This window comes from Aquarana catesbeiana, linkage group LG06 (assembly GCF_042186555.1).
Source record: "Aquarana catesbeiana isolate 2022-GZ linkage group LG06, ASM4218655v1, whole genome shotgun sequence".
Taxonomy (NCBI): domain Eukaryota; kingdom Metazoa; phylum Chordata; class Amphibia; order Anura; family Ranidae; genus Aquarana; species Aquarana catesbeiana.
The window spans coordinates 50,286,656-50,307,896 of NC_133329.1; the positions used below are offsets into that span (position 1 = coordinate 50,286,656).

At 45.4% G+C, this 21,241-nt stretch overlaps 1 protein-coding gene across 13 annotated transcripts in view; it reads left to right on the top strand.

Annotated features, from left to right (window-relative positions):
• Window positions 1-21,241, top strand: part of LOC141148391 (interferon-induced very large GTPase 1-like) — a 256,872-nt gene that overhangs the window by 130,897 nt on the left and 104,734 nt on the right. For all 13 annotated transcript variants that reach the window (XM_073635844.1, XM_073635845.1, XM_073635839.1 and 10 more), the window contains one exon: window positions 19,383-19,475. In XM_073635844.1, coding sequence (XP_073491945.1) covers window positions 19,383-19,475 — 93 coding nt within the window. The remainder of the gene's footprint in view (window positions 1-19,382; window positions 19,476-21,241) is intronic.

The window sequence follows — 21,241 nt, forward strand, 5'->3', positions numbered from 1 at the left end:
GTTTGAGAGCAGCCTATAAAATTTTCCGACAACAAAATCCGATCGTGTCAATTCCGACCGTGTGTGGCCTGTTCTGACGCACAAAGTGCCACGCATGCTCAGAAGAAATTCCGAGACGGAGCAGCTCGGTCTGGTAAACTTAGCGTTCGCAATGAATACAACACTTTCGTCACGGTGCAATGTTAAAAATGGTTCAATACAGTGCACTCTCTTCTTCTTTATAATGTGAGAAGAATGAAGTAGTTTTGCTGCTCACATTCACACAGACTTCTCACAAACTTATTTCTTTATTATTTATCGGGATTCCCTTAATATATTTTGATTTGTCACATCTGACAAATATATATATATATATATATTTTAAGGCAGATTTTTATTTTATTTTAGGTTTGTATTTTTTCCAAGGCTGATCTTTGTTTTATTTTATTTTTATTTTTACTCCAGAATATTTTTGTGTGTGTTTTGTATGTCAAGTTACCACAACACCATTATTATCTTGTATTATTTAATCTCAAGGAGATTGCTTGGTGTTGGTGTCCCTTGTTAATTTTACATTGTATATTTGAAATGTACCTGAATCCTTACCAACAAACTGTCCTTTTTGAAGGAAAACACACATAGGCAAGTATAATTGAAACCAAAAATCCTTTATTAAGGGCTCAGAACCAAACAAAGAGGGAGGCAACACTGGAGAAACAGCAGAAATTAGCGAAGCCTTGGACCCCCAGGGCAGACATCAATTCTTGAACATCAAAATTGGTGGCCTGAGGAGTCCATATGTAAGGGAGTGCAGTCTGGTCCAGAAGTCCCAGAGATCCAGAAAGCAGCAGATGACATCTATGTCCCCAGGCTGTGGTACCACAAGAGGCTGCATCTTTTGCCAGACCAGACTGGACCCAGGGTCATCACTTTCTGGTCTTCCTTCCACGCTTCCTTCCTGGCTGTGGCTCTGCTGTTGGAGATGTGGCAGGAGGAGGAGTAGGACCTGGAGGAGGAGGAGGACTAGTAGGACCTGGAGGAGGAGGAGGAGGAGTAGTAGGACCTGGAGGAAGAGGAGGAGGACCATGTGTGAGGTCACAAATGTGGGTAGCAGATGTTATTTGGGCCCTCAGCCCCTTATTGAGAGCTTTCAACATTAATGACTCACACATGAGTTGTTGGCCCTCCTCCATCCGCTGCATTTTACAGGCAATTATGCCAGCAAAGTCCTCCTCCACAGTGTGGGGTGCTCCCAGGGCCTCTGTAGCCTTCCAAAAGAGGCCTATGGCAGCCTCCTCTAGGGTACTTTTCTTCCTGCCACTTTCTCTTTGCAGGTGTAGGGGAGGGACCTGCATATCAGGCAGCCTGCTCGGCCCGGCCACCTCCTGGCTGAGACTTCCCTGTGTATAAAAAAGGGACATGGTTGTAATGTTTTGCATCATCAATCACAATCATAAATTAGTACTCCAAACTAACATCTAGTTAACATCATTGATTGGACAAGCAGAAATATTTAGAAGAATGCTATACCTGGCTCAAGCTGGGCTCCTCCACATGTTGCTGAGTGGAAGGCCCAGGTTGGGCGTCAGAAGCCTCAGCTGGGGGGAAGGAAGTGTGGAAGGAAGACTGGAGAGTGATGACCTGGGTTCAGTCTGACCTGCCAGAAAATGCAGCCTGTCATAGTACCCCATCTTGGGGACATAGATGTCATCTGCTGCTCCGGATCTCTGCGAATCCTGGACTTTCTTGCACTCCCTTACATATGTGCTCCTCAGGCCACCAATTAGGATCTTCAAATAGGTGATGTCTGCCGTGGGGATCACCTGCTTCACAATTTCCAACAATTGATCCAGCGATGCCTTCCTCTTTGTTTGGTTCTTATGTGAGTGGTTGATCTCCCACAGACAAGGCAGCTCCCTGAACATGTCAATGAATATTGCCATGAAGTCGGTATCATTCAAGATATCCATTTTCACTGCAAGACACAACACAAGACAAACCCTAATCTTGTTACAATATAGGCCTCAATCTAGAAGCAGGATAGGCCCAAGTTTGGCTTTTACCTTCGTTATTACGATCACAGATCGTACGTAATACGCACCCGTGTTACGCTTTATACACACTGCGCATGTGTGTAACTCCGCCCGCCCCTGATGTTCTTTCTAGTCTATTCCCCGCCCCTTTTCGTTCTGCGCAGTGGAGGAAGAGCACATGGCGGAGACACAGCAGGTGCGTGCTAATTACAGGAACAAGGAGGAGGAGGAGGAAAGCCTGGATCCGGACACGTCCCGATCCAAAAGGAGATTTAAGGCCTCAAATATGTCCTTTGGGGAGATGTTGGAGATGGTCGACATCCTGAAGAAGGCCGACTATGATGGAAAGTATGGACCTTACCCCAACCCCAATGTCAGAAAGGCCAAGATCAGGGCGAAAGTGGTCAGGAGTCTGCACCGGAATTTCGGGGTACGACGATCGAAAGATCAGCTCAGGAAGCGGTGGTCGGACCTCAAATTACGAGAACATGAGCAGTACAGAAAGATCCAGAGAGTGCTGCAAAAAAGTAAGTAGTTGTGCTGTGTTCCTATTCTTTATGTTTATTACGTTCGTGCTGCTCCATGTGCTTTTCTTAAAAGTGTAATTTTAAAATGGCAACTTTCATGTTCATGGACACATTATTTGTTCGTATCAAACATTTTAGTTTTGGCCTATAAAACACCATTGTTTTGGCCATATGCATTTGGCCACATTTTTTACGCCATACTTGTATGAAACTAATTTGGTTGTGTAGATGGCTTTGTTACTAGAATGAAATGCAAACTAGATTCTGTGTAAGGAGAGGACACTGAGCAGCTGTTTTCACATCTGGACACTGGAGCACTAGTGTGGGACACCAGAACACGATTTTGATTAGGGGGGGCACACAGGTGCTCCAGTGTATACTATAGGGGGGTCTCCATCTGTGAAGCTTTTACTAAACAGGTAAAGTATTGTAGCTTGCCAAAGGATACTGAAAATGCTACATTTTGGAACTCTGCCAAAATTGACAATTGTACCCCACTTCCAAGCAATGTTTCCTATTTATAGTTCTGCCATCAAATATCTGTGTGCTAAGTATAGCATTTTTGTTTTACATAGGGGAGAAAAGACTTGGAGGACACCCCTCATCCGAGGAGACCAGAGACCCCCCACCTCTGGAAGAAGGGGAAATCCCCTCAACACAAGAAGAGCAGGAGGAAGAAGACGTGGTGGAACTAGTCACCACAACAGGTGAGTGTCTGCGACCACAGGCTCAGGTAAGAGATGGATGCCGGCATATTTTTGATACCTGTTTTTGTTTGGTTTCTCTCTTTTTAGGTGATCGTGATGTTGTGGATCTAGATCCTTTCACATCAGAAAGTGCACAGATCCTGATCGGGGAGATCATGGGGTGTAATTTAGCTTTGAAAACCTCCAGAAAAACATCAATGATGTTATTCAAAAAAATAAGAACATCATTGATGTTTTGGGGCGAGTTTAAAACCCCTCCAAATCACTTTCTTCTTTTGTGTGCTACAAAGTTCAAAATGTTTTAGCGATTTTTAGAAAAGCAAAATTTGGAGGATGCACACAGTGTGCCAACATGTGCTATCTGCCATCACAGGAGATCAATGTAGGCGTTTTGGGGGTGCAACCCCTTCCTCAATAATAAAGTAGCTGAGAGGAAGGGGTTTCTCCCCCAAAACACGTCCCTTGATCCCCCGTGATGGCAGCTAGCACATGTTGACATTGTTAAATTTTTTGTGCATCTTTCAAATTTGGCTTTTCCTGGAGTGACTTCACCCCATCTGAACGCAATATCAAACACAGTTCCTAAATAATCATGTCTGATATTGCCTTCAAGTTCTACCTAATGTGAACTTTGTAAGTTCAAGATTTGTGACTTTCTTGTTGGTTTTACAATGCCTGTTTTATCTTAAATAGACATTTCTATTTTTGATAATGCCACCCCAAAAATTGTTATACAACAAACATGTTGGTTTTTTTAAAAAAACCTTTTCTGAATGCACATGTGATTGTGCAGGTATTAAAAAGATTGTTAATCAAGAATGTGTGGATTATTATCTCAACGCTACAACACTTTTGTGGTGATGTCATTGCTGCTTTCTGTGAAAATGGGGGTTATTTCCTAAGGGCAAATCCTCTTTGCACTAGAAGTGCAGTTTCAGTGCAGGTTCAAGTGCACTTGTAGTGCAAAGTGTCTTTGCCTTTAGTAAATAACACCCAGCAGTGCTTTATATAAGGTTACACAATCACACCATTTTCAGGACTCCCCACATTTCTGTCTGGGTCAGCTAAAACAAACACAAGCAGTAAATGTCACCAAAGATTTGCTTTTTTTTTTATTTATTTGATAAAGGCTTCACAAATTGTCTGGCATATTGATGGCCCCCCTACCCGCAAAGAACTCAAGGTATCTTAACCGGACATCATGGGCACTCAGGGAGGGCAAGCCAGGACGGCCACTTTCAAGCGCCGTCAGGGTTGTTTCATTTATAATTCCGGCCTCTGGCCCAACTGAGCCAGCATAGTTGGCCGAATGTTGCCGTAAAAAGTTATGCAGAACACAGCAAGCCAGGATTATATGATTAAGTTTATACTCCGCCATATGGATGGGTGTAAGAAATAGACGGAACCGGCTGACCATGATTCCAAATGTGTTCTCCACCACTCTTCTGGCTCTGGCCAGCCGGTAATTAAAAACCCTCTGTTCCGGGGTGAGGGTCCTCATCGGGAATGGCCTCATAAGATGGTCCCCCAGCGCAAATGCTTCATCTGCAACGAAGATGAATGGGAGTCCTTCCACATTCTCTTCTGGAGGAGGCAAGTCCAAGCTGCCATTCTGGAGATGCCTGTAAAACTCCGTCTGGGCAATGACTCCACCATCGGACATCCGGCCATTCTTCCCCACGTCCACATACAGGAAGTCGTAATTAGCCGATACCACCGCCAACATCACAATACTATTGAACCCCTTGTAATTATAATAGTACGACCCCGAGTTGGGTGGTGGGACAATGTGGACCTGTTTCCCATCAATTGCCCCTCCACAGTTAGGAAAGTCCCACCGCTGGGCAAAGTGGGAGGCCACAGTCTGCCATTCCTGTGGCCTGGAAGGAAACTGTTGAGGAAAACAAAAAAAACGTAGTATTTTTGCACATAAACATGGAAAGCAGATTAGACACAAACATTCTTGGCCAACATCCAGATAACATTTATTAAGGGGAAATTTACTACACCAAAGTATAAGGTACACCTATTATATCCCCCCCCTCTCATGGGCCATTTCTAACATTATAGGGGGGGAATCTTGGACAGGTAACCCTCTTCACTTCATTGAGAGATGAATGCCTAAATAATGGGTATTACTTGGAACAGCCCCTCCTTAGTTACACTATTGGCAGCCCACTGGACAGGTAAGAAGTGTCATAATACAAAGATATAAATACACACTGTACACATTTGAACACATTTGGACATTCTGCTATTACCTATCAAGATAATAATAGGATACAAAAACTTTAAAAAGTACAATTTGAAAGTATACAGGCAGGCCCTTGCACTACATGCTTTGGGGAATTCATCCATACATCTGACCACAAAAGAGATGGGTATAGTGTGTATGGGTTTGGCAAAGTCAGCAGATAGATGATTGAGAATAGATAGAGAATTGGGATCAGCTGACTTAGCAGTTGGGGGGAGGGAGGGTTAATAAAAATGATTTGGGGACACTACAAAAAAAGCCTCTGTCACTCTGCCTGAATTTAAAGCACAAATCACATTTCTAAACATTTTAGGGGTGTTTGGGGTAAAACACTACTATGGAACTGATAAAATACATTGTTAAGTGACTACATGAGGTGAATATAGGGCCAGGAGAGCATGCCGGGGAGGTAAGTGAAGGCAAATATGTATGAAGGACAAAACAAAAAAAACATAAAATTCAAGCATGCATAAGGAGAAAGGGGACATTCACGGCATATTACAATCATGGTAATTAGGGAATGAGGAAAGAAATACAATATATTAGCAAGCATTCAATACAATAAAATGTGATATAAAAGGATAAAAATCTTACCTTAATATACTCCTTCTGCAGGACCTGGATGATGGCAGAACAGGTCTCTGGGATAATGATCCCCAGAGCCTGGGGGGAGATGCCTGTCGAGAACTTCAAGTCTTGCAGACTTCTCCCTGTTGCCAAATACCGCAGGGTAGCGACTAGCCTCTGCTCTGGAGTGATGGTCTGCCCCATGCAGGAATCCTGCCTGCTGATATAGAGGGTCAGCGAAGCCAACAAACGGTGAAATACGGGGTCCATCATCCTGAGAAAGTTCCTGCAATCATCAGGATTATTCTCACGGATCTCACAGAGCAAAGGTATTGAGAGAACTGGTCACGCTGAAGCAACCAATTCTTGGTCCATGAACTCCTCCCCACCCTGTTCATGGACTGGACTTGTGTCAAGGTCAGGACCCCAACACCAAGCCCCCGCACAGCACGAACTCTACGAGGAGTACGTATACGCAACATGGCTAGAAAACGGTCGGCTGCTCAGAACGAAGTAACAGAACGCACTGAAGAACAGCAAGGCCTGTGAAGAGCGACCTGAAAAACAGCAACGAGCGTACAAGATCGCACAGAAAACTCCGATATGAACTGACTGCACGCACTGAAGAGCAGATACAAACCCACAAGCACAAACTGAACCGCAGAAAATGATCTGAAAGCCACGAGTCTGAAAAAGCGCGAATCGTCTCTCACCAAACTTTTACTAACATGAGATTAGCAAAAGGAGCCCAAAGTGTGCCGCGCTTGGTTCTGAAATGGCCTTTTCTAGTCTCATCATATGTGGTTGACGTCACCACGTTCTTGGCGATCGGAAATTCCGACAACTTTGTGCGACCTTGTGTACGCAAAACAAGTTTGAGCCAACATCCGTCGGAAAAAATCCTAGGATTTTGTTGTCAGAATGTCTGACCGTGTGTACGGGGCATAAGGCCTCATGCACACTGGACGTTAAAATAACATTATAAAAATGTCAGTAGCTTTGCAGTGAGTTTTTCAAAGTTATTTAACGTTTTTGCAATAGCGTTTTTCAGCGTTTTTTAGCTAGAAACCAGCTCTCTGCTATTAGTCAGGGAGGTGGCCTTGAGGCATTGGAGAAGCATGTTGTGAGCTTGTCTGGACAAGGGGGGGTATTAATCAAGGGAGTGCATAGAAGTTCCTCCATCGTTCTGCCCAGCAGTGATTCAGTGGAGGTTGGGGATACAGCATGGTTGTACTGTGTACTCACAGGTGTTGCTAGGAGGTTGCTTGCTGCCTGGTGTATTGGAGGAGGATCCACAATCGAATCCATGTCTCCCATGTCCCCTCATTCACGGCATGTCCTTGTTGGTGACTCTGAACTGTGTATGTGCCATTTCGAATTCAGCTGTTTAGTGTACTGCCAAGCTCGGCCTCTACTCGTATAACGGGGCATGCGGATATAAGCCAGACACCGCTGCCCTATCCAAGGCTTATTCCGGCAGTTCTCTATGATCTGTCTATGATCATTTATGGATGGGAGAAAATTGCCTGTTATGTACAAACTATCCGTGAATTAATGGACACTTGGAACACTGGTGGGAACACCTGTGGGTTCTCAAATGTTACAAGGTACTCACCAAAGGGAATTCTGCAACAGATGAATTTCACCACGTCTACTGTGAGTGGAATTATGGGCAGTGTATCCACATTGACGTGGTGGAAGTGTCCTATCTCAATAGCGAATATATACACTACTATGAGGTTAAGCAGATCCCTGGTATCTAAGAGTGGAGGGAGCACCCAGATCCAAATTAATGTCCGTGATTCCTCTGTCTAGTTGTGCTTCAGCTAATTCTTCTGCTGTAATGGTGTTCCTATTGTAAACATGCTTTTCCATGCTATGTGTGCCCTTGTAATTTATTATTGTACAGTATATGGTTGGAGTGTTTTCTACCTTACATGTTCTACATGCTATTTATATGGTGGGCGAAGTTGTGCTAGTTCTTGCTGTGTTAATATGTATTAGTATAAGGACTGCTGTTCTTTCTATTCTATATGATTAAGATTGTGTATTACTGTATTTTTGCCTAAAAAATTAGAATGTCTCTTTCATCATGTTGAGCTCAGTGGTATTTAATCTATGGGTGCAGGATGTTCACTGAACACGGCCCGTGAGGGGGAAGGGGGGCCACTGTGCTCTGACCCACACTGCACACATAGTTGGTCCGTCCCTGGTTGGCAGTCTTGGATGATCGGTGCAGCGAGCAGGAGAAGATCCTCCCTCTCCGCTTCTCCTTCTTTCCCTCCCGTGGCTGTCAGCTGCTTCATTGAAAGCCATACAGGGAGATTGGTGCCTGTGACTACCCTTACCGCTGCACCGATCATCCATGACTGTCAACCAGGGACGGACTAACTATGGGTGCAGTGTGGGTCAAAGCACAGGGGTCCCCCTTCCCCCTCAGGGGCTATGTTCAGTGAACATCCTGCACCCATAGATTAAATACCACTGAGCTCAACATGCACTGATAATTCCCAACTGTTCCCCTGTGTCCTCCTCTGGCCCTCCTGTGGTCTTCTGTGTCCTCCTCTGGCCCCCCTATGTCCTCCTTCACCCCCCCTATGTCCTCCTCCAGCCCCCCCCTCTCGCCCCCGCAGCGCTTCCGGCCTCTCTCCTTTGCTCTCTCGCCGGCTGCTGTGAGGAACTGTCAGGATTAAAAGCAGAGGAAGGGGCCGGTAAATTTGTCATTTACTGGCCCCTTCCTTTGGATTACATCACTGGAGTAGGAGCATGGATTTATTGGATTACATTGCTGGAATCTCGTTTTTATTTTTTTATTTTTAATAAAGGACTTGTCCCAAGCCATCTGCTGTGTTTTTTTAACATTTTGACACTTTCTTTTTGTGAAATGGTAGTTGTACAATGTACCCCTTACCAATTCACATGGGGGGGAAGGATCTTGGGGCTCGGATAAGGATCTGGTGTGGATTTTTGGGGGAACCCCACACCATTTTTTTTTAAATTTTGACACGGAGTTCCCCTTAAAATCCATACCAGACCTGAAGGGTCTGGTATGGATTTTTGGGGGGAACCCCACGGCATTTTTTTTTAAATTTTGGCATGGAGTTCCCCTTAATATCTATACCAGACCTGAGGGGCCTGGTAATGAAATTTTGGGGGACCCCCACACATTTTTTTTTTATTTTTCAATAACTTTCAATGACTTTTATGTGTATTGTCGGGACCGACAATTCCCTAATAGCCGGCACTAGCCCTAGCACTTTTAAATGACTTTGTTTTCCTTTAGAAATGTCATTTTGCTCTCGGACTGTTATAAACATAGGAAATATGTGCTACTTTACAGGCATACTATAGACACCCCCCAGGTATGAAATTTGAAGGAATATTTACTTTTATTGTTTCACTTTAAGCATTATTTAAATCACTGCTCCCGAAAAAACAGCCATTTTTAAAACTTTTTTTGCATTGATACATGTCCCCTAGGGCAGGACCCAGGTCCCCAAACACTTTTTATGACAATAACTTGCATATTAACCTTTAAAATTAGCACTTTAGATTTCTCCCATGGAATTTTAAAGGATGTTTCGCAGCTTTTGGAATTTGCTGCGAACACCCCAAATTGTTCGCTGTTCGGCGAACGGGCGAACAGCCAATGTTCGAGTCGAACTCATGTTTGACTCGAACAGATAGCCCATCACTAGTCAGGGGTCTGTTTAGATCCATGATATCTCAACAAAGCCACCCCAACAGGACTAATAAAAAAAAGCATTGTGAAAAAAATCAATTGTAAAAAATGATTTTAGAATAATTGTAAAGAAAAATCAAATAAAAATAAACTACTACACTGTCCACTGCCCTACCAACATTGTCCACCAGAAACACTGTGATAAAGATGATTCAAAAAAATAAATAAACTGCCATACACTCCACACTCCTCTCCTACACATACACCCATGGCCAAAAGTTTTGAGAATGACACAAATATTAATTTTCACAAAGTCTGCTGCTTCAGTGTTTTTAGATATTTTTGTCAGATGTTAATATGGTATACTGAAGTATAATTACAAGCATTTCATAAGTGTCAAAGGCTTTTATTGACAATTACATGAAATATGCAAAGAGTCAATATTTGCAGTTTTGACCCTTCTTTTTCAAGACTTCTGCAATTCACCCTGGCATGCTGTCCATCAACTTCTGGGCCACATCCTGGCTGATGGCAGACCATTCTTGCATAATCAATACTTGGAGTTTGTTAGAATTTGTGGGTTTTTTTGTTCTCCATCCTCTTGAGTAGGGATGAGCCGATTCGGTTCGCACCAGAACTTGCGAACGGATCGAAAGTTCGTGCAAACTTTAGAACCCCTTTAAAGTCTGTGGGACTCGAACGTTCAAAATCAAAAGTGCTAATTTTAAAGGCTTATATACAAGTTATTGTCCTAAAAAGGGTTTGGGGACCCGAGTCCTGCCCCAGGGGACATGTATCAATGCAAAATAAAGTTTTAAAAACAACCTTTTTTTCAAGATCAGTGATTTTAATGATGCTTAAAGTGAAAAAAAGTGAAATATTCCTTTAAATATTGTACCTGGGGGGTGTCTATAGCATGCCTATAAAGCGGTGCATGTTTCCCGTGCTTAGAACAGTCCCTGCACAAAATGTCATTTTTAAAGGAATAAAAGTCATTTAAAACTGCTTGCGGCTTTAATGTAATGTCGGGTTTTTCCCATATTAACTCTTACAGGAGAGAATTTCCCTTCCTAGGGGTAGATTTCATCTCACTTCCTGTTGTCTCCTTCCGTTTGCAAGTAGGAGTCGTAAGTTGGATGTTTAAAAGTAGGGGCCTGCCCTATATACTCTGCAGAAATTGGGGCCTTAGGTGTTGGTGCTGGTGCCACAACACTGTAAGCCCTCACAGTTACTCTTTGTGGGTGCAGGAACGGGCCGTGCTATGAAATATTAGATCAAGAATTGTAATTACATGCCATTGTTGAACAGTGGTAGAAAAATTGGGCCTTTGGTGGTGGTGGTGCTGGTGCCACAACACTGTAAGTCCTCACAGTTACTCTTGGTGGGCGCTGGAACGGGCCCTGCTGTGAAATAATATATCAAGAATTGTAATTACATGCACCTGTTGAACAGGGGCAGAAAAATTGGGCCTTTGGTGGTGGTGGTGGTGTTGCCACAACACTGTAAGCCCTCACAGTTACTCTTGGTGGGTGCAGGAATGGGCCCTGCTGTGAAATATTAGATCAAGAATTGTAATTACAGGTCCCTGTTGAACAGGGGCAGAAAAATTGGGCCTTAGGCACTGGTGCCACAACACTGCAACCCGTCACAGATGCTATAGTTGGAGCGCAGGAAGGAGCCCTGCTGCAAAGTATTGCATGAAAAATTGTAATTATACGCCCCTGTTAAACAGGGGCTGAAAATTTGGGCCTTGAGCACTGGTGCTGGTGCCACAACACTGCAACCCCTCACAGATACTCTAGTTGGAGCGCAGGAATGAGCCCTGCAACAAAGTATTGCATCAAAAATTGTAATTACACGCTCCTGTTAAACAGGGGCAGAAAATTTGGGCCTTCGCCACTGCTGCCACAACACTGCAATCCCTCACAGATACTCTAGTTGGAGCGCAGGAATGAGCCCTGCTGCAAAGTATTGCATCAAAAATTGTAATTACACGCCCCTGTTAAACAGGGGCAGAAAAATTGGGCCTTGGCCACTGGTGGCGGTGCCCAGAACCAAAAATGTTCTTACAAGCTTTCAGCATGAAAATTGAGGAGGAAGAGGATTGTCACTCAGCATAACAGGATAGTCACTCAGCATCAGCATAGGCAGTCTTGAAGGCATCTCACATAAAAAAAAAATCAATCAGTTACATCAGCATCAGGTGCTTGGTAGCTGGTGATCCAAGACTGATTCATTTTTATGGAGGTCAGCCGATCGACCGATTCGGTGGACAGGCGCACCCTGTGATCGGTTACAAAGCCTCCAGCAGCACTGAATGTGCATTCCGAAAGGACGCTGGATTCAGGACAGGCCAGTAGCTCAATTGCATACTGTGCAAGCTCTGACCAGTGATCCATCCTTAAGACCCAGTAACCCAGAGGATTTTCAGTGGGAAAGGTGTCCAAGTCTCATCTTGCCCCTAGGTAATCCTGCACCATGTGAATCAGATGCTGGCGATGGTTGCTGGAACCGATCAGACCTTGGGGCTGCGGACTAAAAATTGTCTATACGCATGGGTCAGATAGACACCTTCTCCACCGCTCCTTCTGTGACTGACCGAAGCCTCAGCCACATGTTGTCCAGGAGGACCAGGAAATTGTAACCTCCCAGGCTCTGTAAACGCATTGCACAAACCTTTCTGCAAGGCCTCCCGAAGATGTTTCATCCTCTGCTCCCTCTGCGATGGCTCCCCTTGATACCACGAATACGAGGATCCTTCCATAGGCTTTGCAGGATCAGGGAGGCCATGCAGCGCAGGTTTGCTGAGGCATTCGGTCCAGAGACCTCTGGGTCACTAAGGACAGCATGATCCGCAGCCACCTCCTCCCAGCCATGTACAAGTCCATGGGTTTCTTGGGACTGTAAATGATCCCTTGAAGACGGCTGCTGATGCTGAGTGCCAGGCTCCACCTCCATGCTGACACAATCCTCCCCCTCCTCCTTCTCGTCCTCTTCATGTGTGATTGGCGGGCACGCAGGAACACTGTCTGGATAAAGGGAGCCTTGAAAGGTAAGGAAGTCCTCTTCATCCCTCTGTTCTGCCTCAAGTGCCCTATCCATTATTCCACGCAGCGTGTGCTCCAACAGGTGTACAAAAGGAACAGTGTCACTGATGCATGCACTGTCACTGCTCACCATCCTCGTGGCCTCCTCAAATGGTGACAGGACAGTGCATGCATCCCTGATCATAGCCCTCTGGCGTGGGAAAAAAACAAACAAGCTCCCTGACCCTGTCCTGGTGCCATAGTCGCACAGGTACTCATTGATGGCCCTCTGCTGCATGTGCAGCCGCTGCAGCATGGCCAATGTTCAGTTCCACCTGGTGGACATGTCACAGATTAGGCGGTTCTTGGGCAGGTTAAATTAAATTTTGGAGGTCAACCAGCCGAGCACTGGCATTATATGACCTGCAGAAATGCACACAGACTTTCCTGGCCTGCCTCAGGACATCCTGTAAACTCGAGTACCTGCCCAAGAACCGCTGCACCACCAAGTTAAGGGCGTGAGCCAAACAGGGCACATGGGTCAGTTGTCCCTGTTGGAGGGCGGAGAGGAGGTTGGTGCCATTGTCGCAAACCACCATACCTGGCTTAAGCTGGCGTGGCGTCAACCACCTCTGAACCTGCCCCTGCAGAGCTGACAGAATATCTGCCCCAGTGTGGCTCCTGTCCCCCAAGCGCACCAGCTCAAGCACCACATGGCATCTTTTTGCCTGCGTGCTTGCGTAGCCCCTTGAACACCTATGGAGCACCGCTGGTTCCGAGGACAAAGCAGCACAGGAAGAGGCCATGGAGGAAGAAGAAGGGAAGGGGGTGCAGGAGAGAGGTGTGGCAGAATCACCGCTAGTAGAATTTTGGAGGCATGGTGGCGGAACAACCTCCAACACTACTGCACTCTGTCCTGCATCCTTCCCAGCTGCCAGAAGAGTCACCCAGTGCGCGGTGAAAGATAGGTAATGTCCCTGTCCATGCCTGCTGGACCATGAGTCAGCGGTAATATGCACCTTATCGCTGACCGCCCTGTCCAGCGGGGCCAAGACATTGCCTTCCACATGTCGGTAGAGAGCCGGAATCCGGAAAAAGGTCCACACCAAAGAACTTTTGAAAAACGCAAGACAGCAGCGCCCTGCACATGTGGAGCTCTGCGGTGTGATGCAGTTGGTGTGCTGCCCTTCAGCTAGCCCCTGGAGGGCATCCTGCCTCGTTGGAGATGTGCCTCCTCCTCCTCTCTCTTATCAGGCACCCACATGGAGTCATTGACCTCATCATCCCCTCCCTCCTCATCACTGGAGCAAAGCTGGCAGTATGCTGCAGCTGGGGAAACATGACTGCCAGATTGCTGTCCTTCTTGGGCACCCTCTCTCTCTGGGCTCACGTTACTACCTTCCTCTAGCTGGGTACCATCATCGGAGCCTTCAAAATGCTGGGCATCCTCCTGAAGCATGTACCCAACACTGTGGTCAAACAGTTCGGTGGACTCTTAAGGAGGACATGGTGGGGCTAGGGAAGGAGTGACTGATGCCATTGAGCCGAGGGAAGAGGCCACGTTGGCAGCTGCTTTGCCAGACAAAGTACCCTGAGCCTGGGTGAGAGAGGATGAGGAGGATGAGGACGGCTTGGTCATCCAGTCTACCAAGTCTTCTGCATGTTGCGGCTCAACACGGCCATCTGCCGAAAAAAAGGACAAGCATGTCCCACGGCCACGTGCTGATGAGGATGCACCGTCTCCACGACCAGCACTGTTGCCTCTAGACACAGAGCCTGCTTGCTCTCATTTATTGGCTTGTGACTGTCTGCCTCTCCTTGTTGGCCTTCCAGACATACTAATGGCCTGCAGTGAGATGTAGCTGCACAAAGCTGGGATGTGTATATATATATATACTGATTCTGCAGCTAGCAGAATCAACTGCCTGCCTGTAGTATTATGGAGAACACCAGCAATTGTCTTCAGGTAGCTTTAGGTGCACACTGTGCAGAGGACACAGTACACTAACTGTAAATACTGCAGCTGCCTGCCTGTGGTATTAATAGGATCAGAACAACAGCAATTGTCTTCAGGTAGCTTTAGGTGCACACTGTGCAGAGGACACAGTGCACTAACTGTAAATACTGCAGCTGCCTGCCTGTGGTACTAATAGGATCAGAAGAACACCACCAATTTCCTTCAGGTAGCTTTAGGTGCACACTGTGCAGGGGACACAGTACACTAACTGTAAATACTGCAGCTGCCTGTGGTATTAATAGGATCAGAACAACAGCAATTGTCTTCTGGTAGCTTTAGGTGCACACTGTGCAGAGGACACGGTACACTAACTGTAAATACTGCAGCTGCCTGCCTGTGGTATTAATAGGATCAGAACAACAGCAATTGTCTTCAGGTAGATTCAGGTGCACACTGTGAAGAGGATGCACTACACTAACTGTAAATACTGCAGCTGCCTGGCTGTGGTACTAATAGGATCAGAAGAACACCACCAATTTTCTTCAGGTAGCTTTAGGACACAGTACACTAACTGTAAATACTGCAGCTGCCTGCCTGTGGTATTAATAGGATCAGAACAACAGAAATTGTCTTCAGGTAGCTTCAGGTGCACACTGTGAAGAGGATGCACTACACTAACTTTAAATACTGCAGCTGCCTGCCTGTGGTACTAATAGGTTCAGAAGAACACCACCAATTTTCTTCAGGTAGCTTTAGGTGCACACTGTGCAGAGGACACAATGCACTAACTGTAAATACTGCAGCTGCCTGTGGTATTAATAGAATCAGAACAACAGCAATTGTCTTCAGGTAGCTTTAGGTGCACACTGTGCAGAGGACACGGTACGCTAACTGTAAATACTGCAGCTGCCTGCCTGTGGTATTAATAGGATCAGAACAACAGCAATTGTCTTCAGGTAGCTTCAGGTGCACACTGTGAAGAGGACGCACTACACTAACTGTAAATACTGCAGCTGCCTGCCTGTGGTACTAATAGGATCAGAAGAACACCTCCAATTTTCTTCAGGTAGCTTTAGGACACAGTACACTAACTGTAAATACTGCAGCTGCCTGCCTGTGGTATTAATAGGATCAGAACAACAGCAATTGTCTTCAGGTAGCTTCAGGTGCACACTGTGAAGAGGACGCACTACACTAACTGTAAATACTGCAGCTGCCTGCCTGTGGTACTAATAGGTTCAGAAGAACACCACCAATTTTCTTCAGGTAGCTTAAGGGGCACACTGTGCAAAGGACACAGTACACTAACTGTAAATACTGCAGCTGCCTGCCTGTGGTATTAATAGGATCAGAACAACAGCAATTGTCTTCAGGTAGCTTCAGGTGCACACTGTGAAGAGGACGCACTACACTAACTTTAAATACTGCAGCTGCCTGCCTGTGGTACTAATAGGATCAGAAGAACACCTCCAATTTTCTTCAGGTAGCTTTAGGACACAGTTCACTAACTGTAAATACTGCAGCTGCCTGCCTGTGGTATTAATAGGATCAGAACAATAGCAATTGTCTTCAGGTAGCTTCAGGTGCACACTGTGAAGAGGACGCACTACACTAACTGTAAATACTGCAGCTGCCTGCCTGTGGTACTAATAGGTTCAGAAGAACACCACCAATTTTCTTCAGGTAGCTTTAGGTGCACACTGTGCAAAGGACACAGTACACTAACTGTAAATACTGCAGCTGCCTGCCTGTGGTATTAATAGGATCAGAACAACAGCAATTGTCTTCAGGTAGCTTCAGGTGCACACTGTGAAGAGGACGCACTACACTAACTTTAAATACTGCAGCTGCCTGCCTGTGGTACTAATAGGTTCAGAAGAACACCACCAATTTTCTTCAGGTAGCTTTGGGTGCACACTGTGCAGAGGACACAATGCACTAACTGTAAATACTGCAGCTGCCTGTCTGTGATATTAATAGGATCAGAACAACAGCAATTGTCTTCAGGTAGCTTTAGGTGCACACTGTGCAGAGGACACACTACATTAACTGTAAATAATGCAGCTGCCTGCCTGTGGTACTAATAGGATCAGAACAGCAATTGTCTTTAGGTAGCTTTAGGTGCACACTGCACAGAGGACACACTACACTAACTGTAAATACTGTAGCTGCCTGCCTGTGGTACTAATAGGATCAGAAGAACACCAGCAATTTTCTTCAGGTAGCTGTAAATAGTGTAAAAACACCTGCCTGCCTGTCAGTTGGAAGAGAATAACAGGAACGGATCTAGCTAAACTGAATACAGTGTATATATAATATATATATATATATAACACCTAGGATGCATATATATACACAATACACTGTAAGTGCAGCTAACTGACAGCTGCCTACTCTATCTAACTTAAATCAAATGACACTGTCTCTCTGTCTATCTCTCCGCCGCCGCAACACACTACCCAAGCCGCCACGTAGGCGGTCTTATATAGTGTGGGGCGTGTACTAAACCACCCTGGCTTTGGCCAATTACGGCTCTCTGTACAGATGGCACTGTGATTGGCCAAGCATGCGGGTCATAGTGCATGCTTGGCCAATCATCAGCCAGCAATGCACTGTGATGCCGCAATGAATTATGGGCCGTGACGCGCCACTCGAATTTGGCGCGAATGGCCCATAACGTTCGCAATTCAATGAACGGTCGAACAGGCGGTGTTCGTGTCAAACATGGGTTCGACTCAAAGTCAATCCCTACTCTTGAGGATTGACTAGAAGTTCTCAAAGGGATTAGGGTCTGGGGATCCATTGACCAAAATTTTAATGTTTGTTGTCCAAGCCACTTAGTTATCACTTTTGCCTTATGGCAAGCTGCTCCATCATGCTGGAAAAGGCATTGTTCATCACCAAACTGTGCTTGGATGGTTGAGAAAAGTTGCTCTTGGAGGATGTTTTTGTGCCATTCTTTATTCATGGCTGTGTTCTTAGGAAAAATTGTGAGTGAGCCCACTCCCTTGGCTGAGAAGCAACCCTACACATGAATGGTTGGTTTCAGGATGCTTTACTGTTGGCATGACACAGGACTAATGGTCGCACTCACCTTTTCTTCTCCAGACAAGGTTTTTCCCAGATGCCCCAATATAATCGGAAAAGGAATTCATCAAAGAAAATTACTTTACCCCAGTCCTCAACAATCCAATCTCTGTACCTTTTGCAGAATATCAGTCTGTCCCTGATGTGTATTCCTGAAGAGAAGTGGCTTCTTTGCTGCCCTTCTTGACACCAGGCCATCCTCCAAAAGTCTTCTCCTCACTGTGCATGTCGATGTACTCATACCTGCCTGCTGCCATTCCTGAGCAAGCTCTGCACTGGTGGTGCCCCGATCCCACAGCTGAATCAACTGTAGGAGACGGTCCTGGTGCTTGCTGGATTTTCATAGGCACCCTGAAGCCTTCTTCACAAATGCAGTGGGATTAAAGTGATTGTAAAGTCTTGTTTTTTTGGGGTTTTTTTGTTTCTTTTTAAATAACCAGCATGTTATACTTACCTGCCTTGTGCAGTGGTTTTGCACAGGGCATCCCAGATCCACCTCTTCTTGGGTCCCTCTTTGGTGCTCCTAGCCCCTTCCTCCTGCTGAGTGCCCCCACAGCAAGCAGCTTGCTATGGGGGCACCCGACCTGAGTTGCAGCTCTGTGTGTCCATTCAGACATGAAGCTGTCATTCGGCCCCGCCCCCTCTCTCTCCTGGCTAACTGACTTTGATTAACAGCCATGGGACCCGGACAGCTGAGGGACTTGTGGACATCACTGGACAGAGATGGGGCTCAGGTAAGTATTAGGGGGGCTGAGAGCGGCTGCTACACAGAGAAGGCATTTTATCTTAATGCATAGAATGCATTAAGATAAAAAACCTTCTGCCTTTACAACTCCTTTAAGTTCATTTTCATGGCAAAGAGGGACTTTACAATTAATTGCAATTCATCTGATCACTCTTCATAACATTCTGGAGTATATGCAAATTGCCATCATAAAAACTGAGGCAGCAGACTTTATGAAAATTAATATTTGTGTCATTCTCAAAACTTTTGGCCAGGTCTGTACTACCCACCGCTGTATACTCCGCACTCCTCTGCTGCACATAATACCCACCACCGTACACTTCGCACTGTATATTCCCTATTTAACATTACCACATTCTGCACCATGTAAGTCATCTCATACTCTATTTACCCAACCCCTTTAAGCCACGCCCAATATTTAGTACAATTTAAACAACACCCACTTTTCACCGCAACGCGTTACGGTTGCCCCATTTCTTTCTTTATCAGTGCCTAGGGCCCACTTTTGATCCTGCACGCTGACCCACTGATTTCATGATACATTCCTAGTTGGGCTAAACATATTTTTGCATACTGGTAGGGATACTAGTCTACAATAATTAGCCCTCATTGTCTAATTTTTCTTAGAAATTAGGGATATGTTTCTGTTTTTATACTGTGTGAAAAGAATTGTTGCTATATTTTTTTTTACTAACTGCTTTTTGTATAGTATGTATTGTTAACAACGCATTTAAGTACAGTACCAAGCATGCTATAGGGATTAGCCCTAATGGTTTATTTTTCTAAATGAATTAAGGATATGTTATTATTTGTAACAGGCATATGGAGCAGATGGAAGTTGAAGATAGCATCAGGAGTGCAAAGTTTTGTGCCTCGATTCTTTTTACAGGAACCTTCAAGCTTAGAGCCAGGTATATGGAATTTTTTACCACAAATTCAGTTTACAGTTAATTATGTTTGCACTTTACTGTTGTATCGCTATGTGAAGTTTATGCAAGCCTTCTTCCGGTGTGTGGGTTCCTACATGACAAAGGGACATATCATATTTAACCACTTCAGCCCTGTCCCCCCTTCCTGACCAGGCCATTTTTTGCAATGTGTTACTTTAACTAACAACTGCGCGGTCATGCGACGCTGTACCCAAATAAAATGTATGTCCTTTTTTTCCCACAAATACAGCTTTCTTTTGGTGGTATTTGATCACCTCTGCCGTTTTGGTTTTTTTGCGCTATAAGCTACAATTTTGAGAAAAAAACAATATTTTTTTACGTTATGCTATAAAACACATCCAAAAATTTAAAAATTCTAATTTCTTCATCAGTTTAGGCCAATTATTATTCTGCTATATATTTTTGGTAAAAAAATCACAATAAGTGTATATTGATTGGTTTGCGTTAGCATCTACAAACTATGGGATATTTTTATGGAAGTTTTATTTATTTATTTTTACTAGTAATGGAGGTGATCAGTGATTTTTAATGGGACTGCGACATTGCGGTGTACAAATCGGACACTTAGCTGACACTTTTTTGGGGACCAGTGACACTAATACAGTGATCAGTGCTAAAAAAAAGCACTGTTACTGTACTAATGACACTGGCAGGGAAGAGGATAACACTAGGGGCGATCAAAGGGTTAAGTGTGTCCCTAGGGAGTGCTTTCTAACTGTGTGGGGGATGGTCTGACTGCGCAAAGAAAGAGATCCGTGTTCCTGCTCAGCAGAAACACAAGATCTCTCTTTATCACTCTGACAGAACAGCGATCTGCCTTATTTACATGGCAGATCGCCGCTCTGCCTCTTCCTGGAATGATCGCGGGTGGCCAGCAGACATTGGGTCCGCTGGACTCGCTGATTGGCTTCCCCTCTGTCCAGTCAGTGCACGATCATGCCTCCGGTGTCGCACGCACGCCCCCCAGAGCTACTGCACAAAACAGCGTACGACGTTTCACGCAGCCGGACGGCCTTGCCACAGTAAATGTGCAGAAGGTGGTCTGGAACCGGTTAAAAGGGGGAGTATTTGAAGGTGCAGTTAGGTAATTTGCCACTAGATGGCTCTGTTGCCAATATAGAATGGTAAAGGGGAAAGTTATAAGCAGCTCCCATTTTAGAGGAAGTCCCTCCTCTGATGATGTCAGGGTTGTGCTAAGTGCCTATATAAAGGTCAGCTGTGAGAGGGGCCCCAGAGATGGGGCATGGGAGCTAAATATCCCAGAGAAATTTGGATGTAGTTGGCTACTGTCAAGGGCCCTTAGTGGGTCTGAAGTCCCAGACGAGGTGATACAGCTGTAGACAGGGTTGGCACTACCTATAGGCAAGGTAGACGCCAGCCTATAACGCACATCAGTCAGGGGAGGGGTCCCGCCATCAAGGGGGGACAGCCCATACACCTTTAAGGGCCCCGGGCCAGAGGCAGCAGCATAAAGCACTTTTTGGCAGCCAGCCGCTGGCCTGCTTAAAGAGAACAAACCGCGTGCCGCAAAAGAATAGCACTGATGTGCACACAAGCCACGGAAGCTGGCTGGCAGTCTGATTTCTTCCCTAGCTCTCCCCCTGCAGCTCATCATCAGTACAAAAAATACACAAAAAATAAAAAAAAGCAGGTGTGCTGATTAACAGTTTACTGTAGCCCTCCAGCTGGCTATTGGTGATAATTAGACAAGTCAAAGGGTGCTGCTG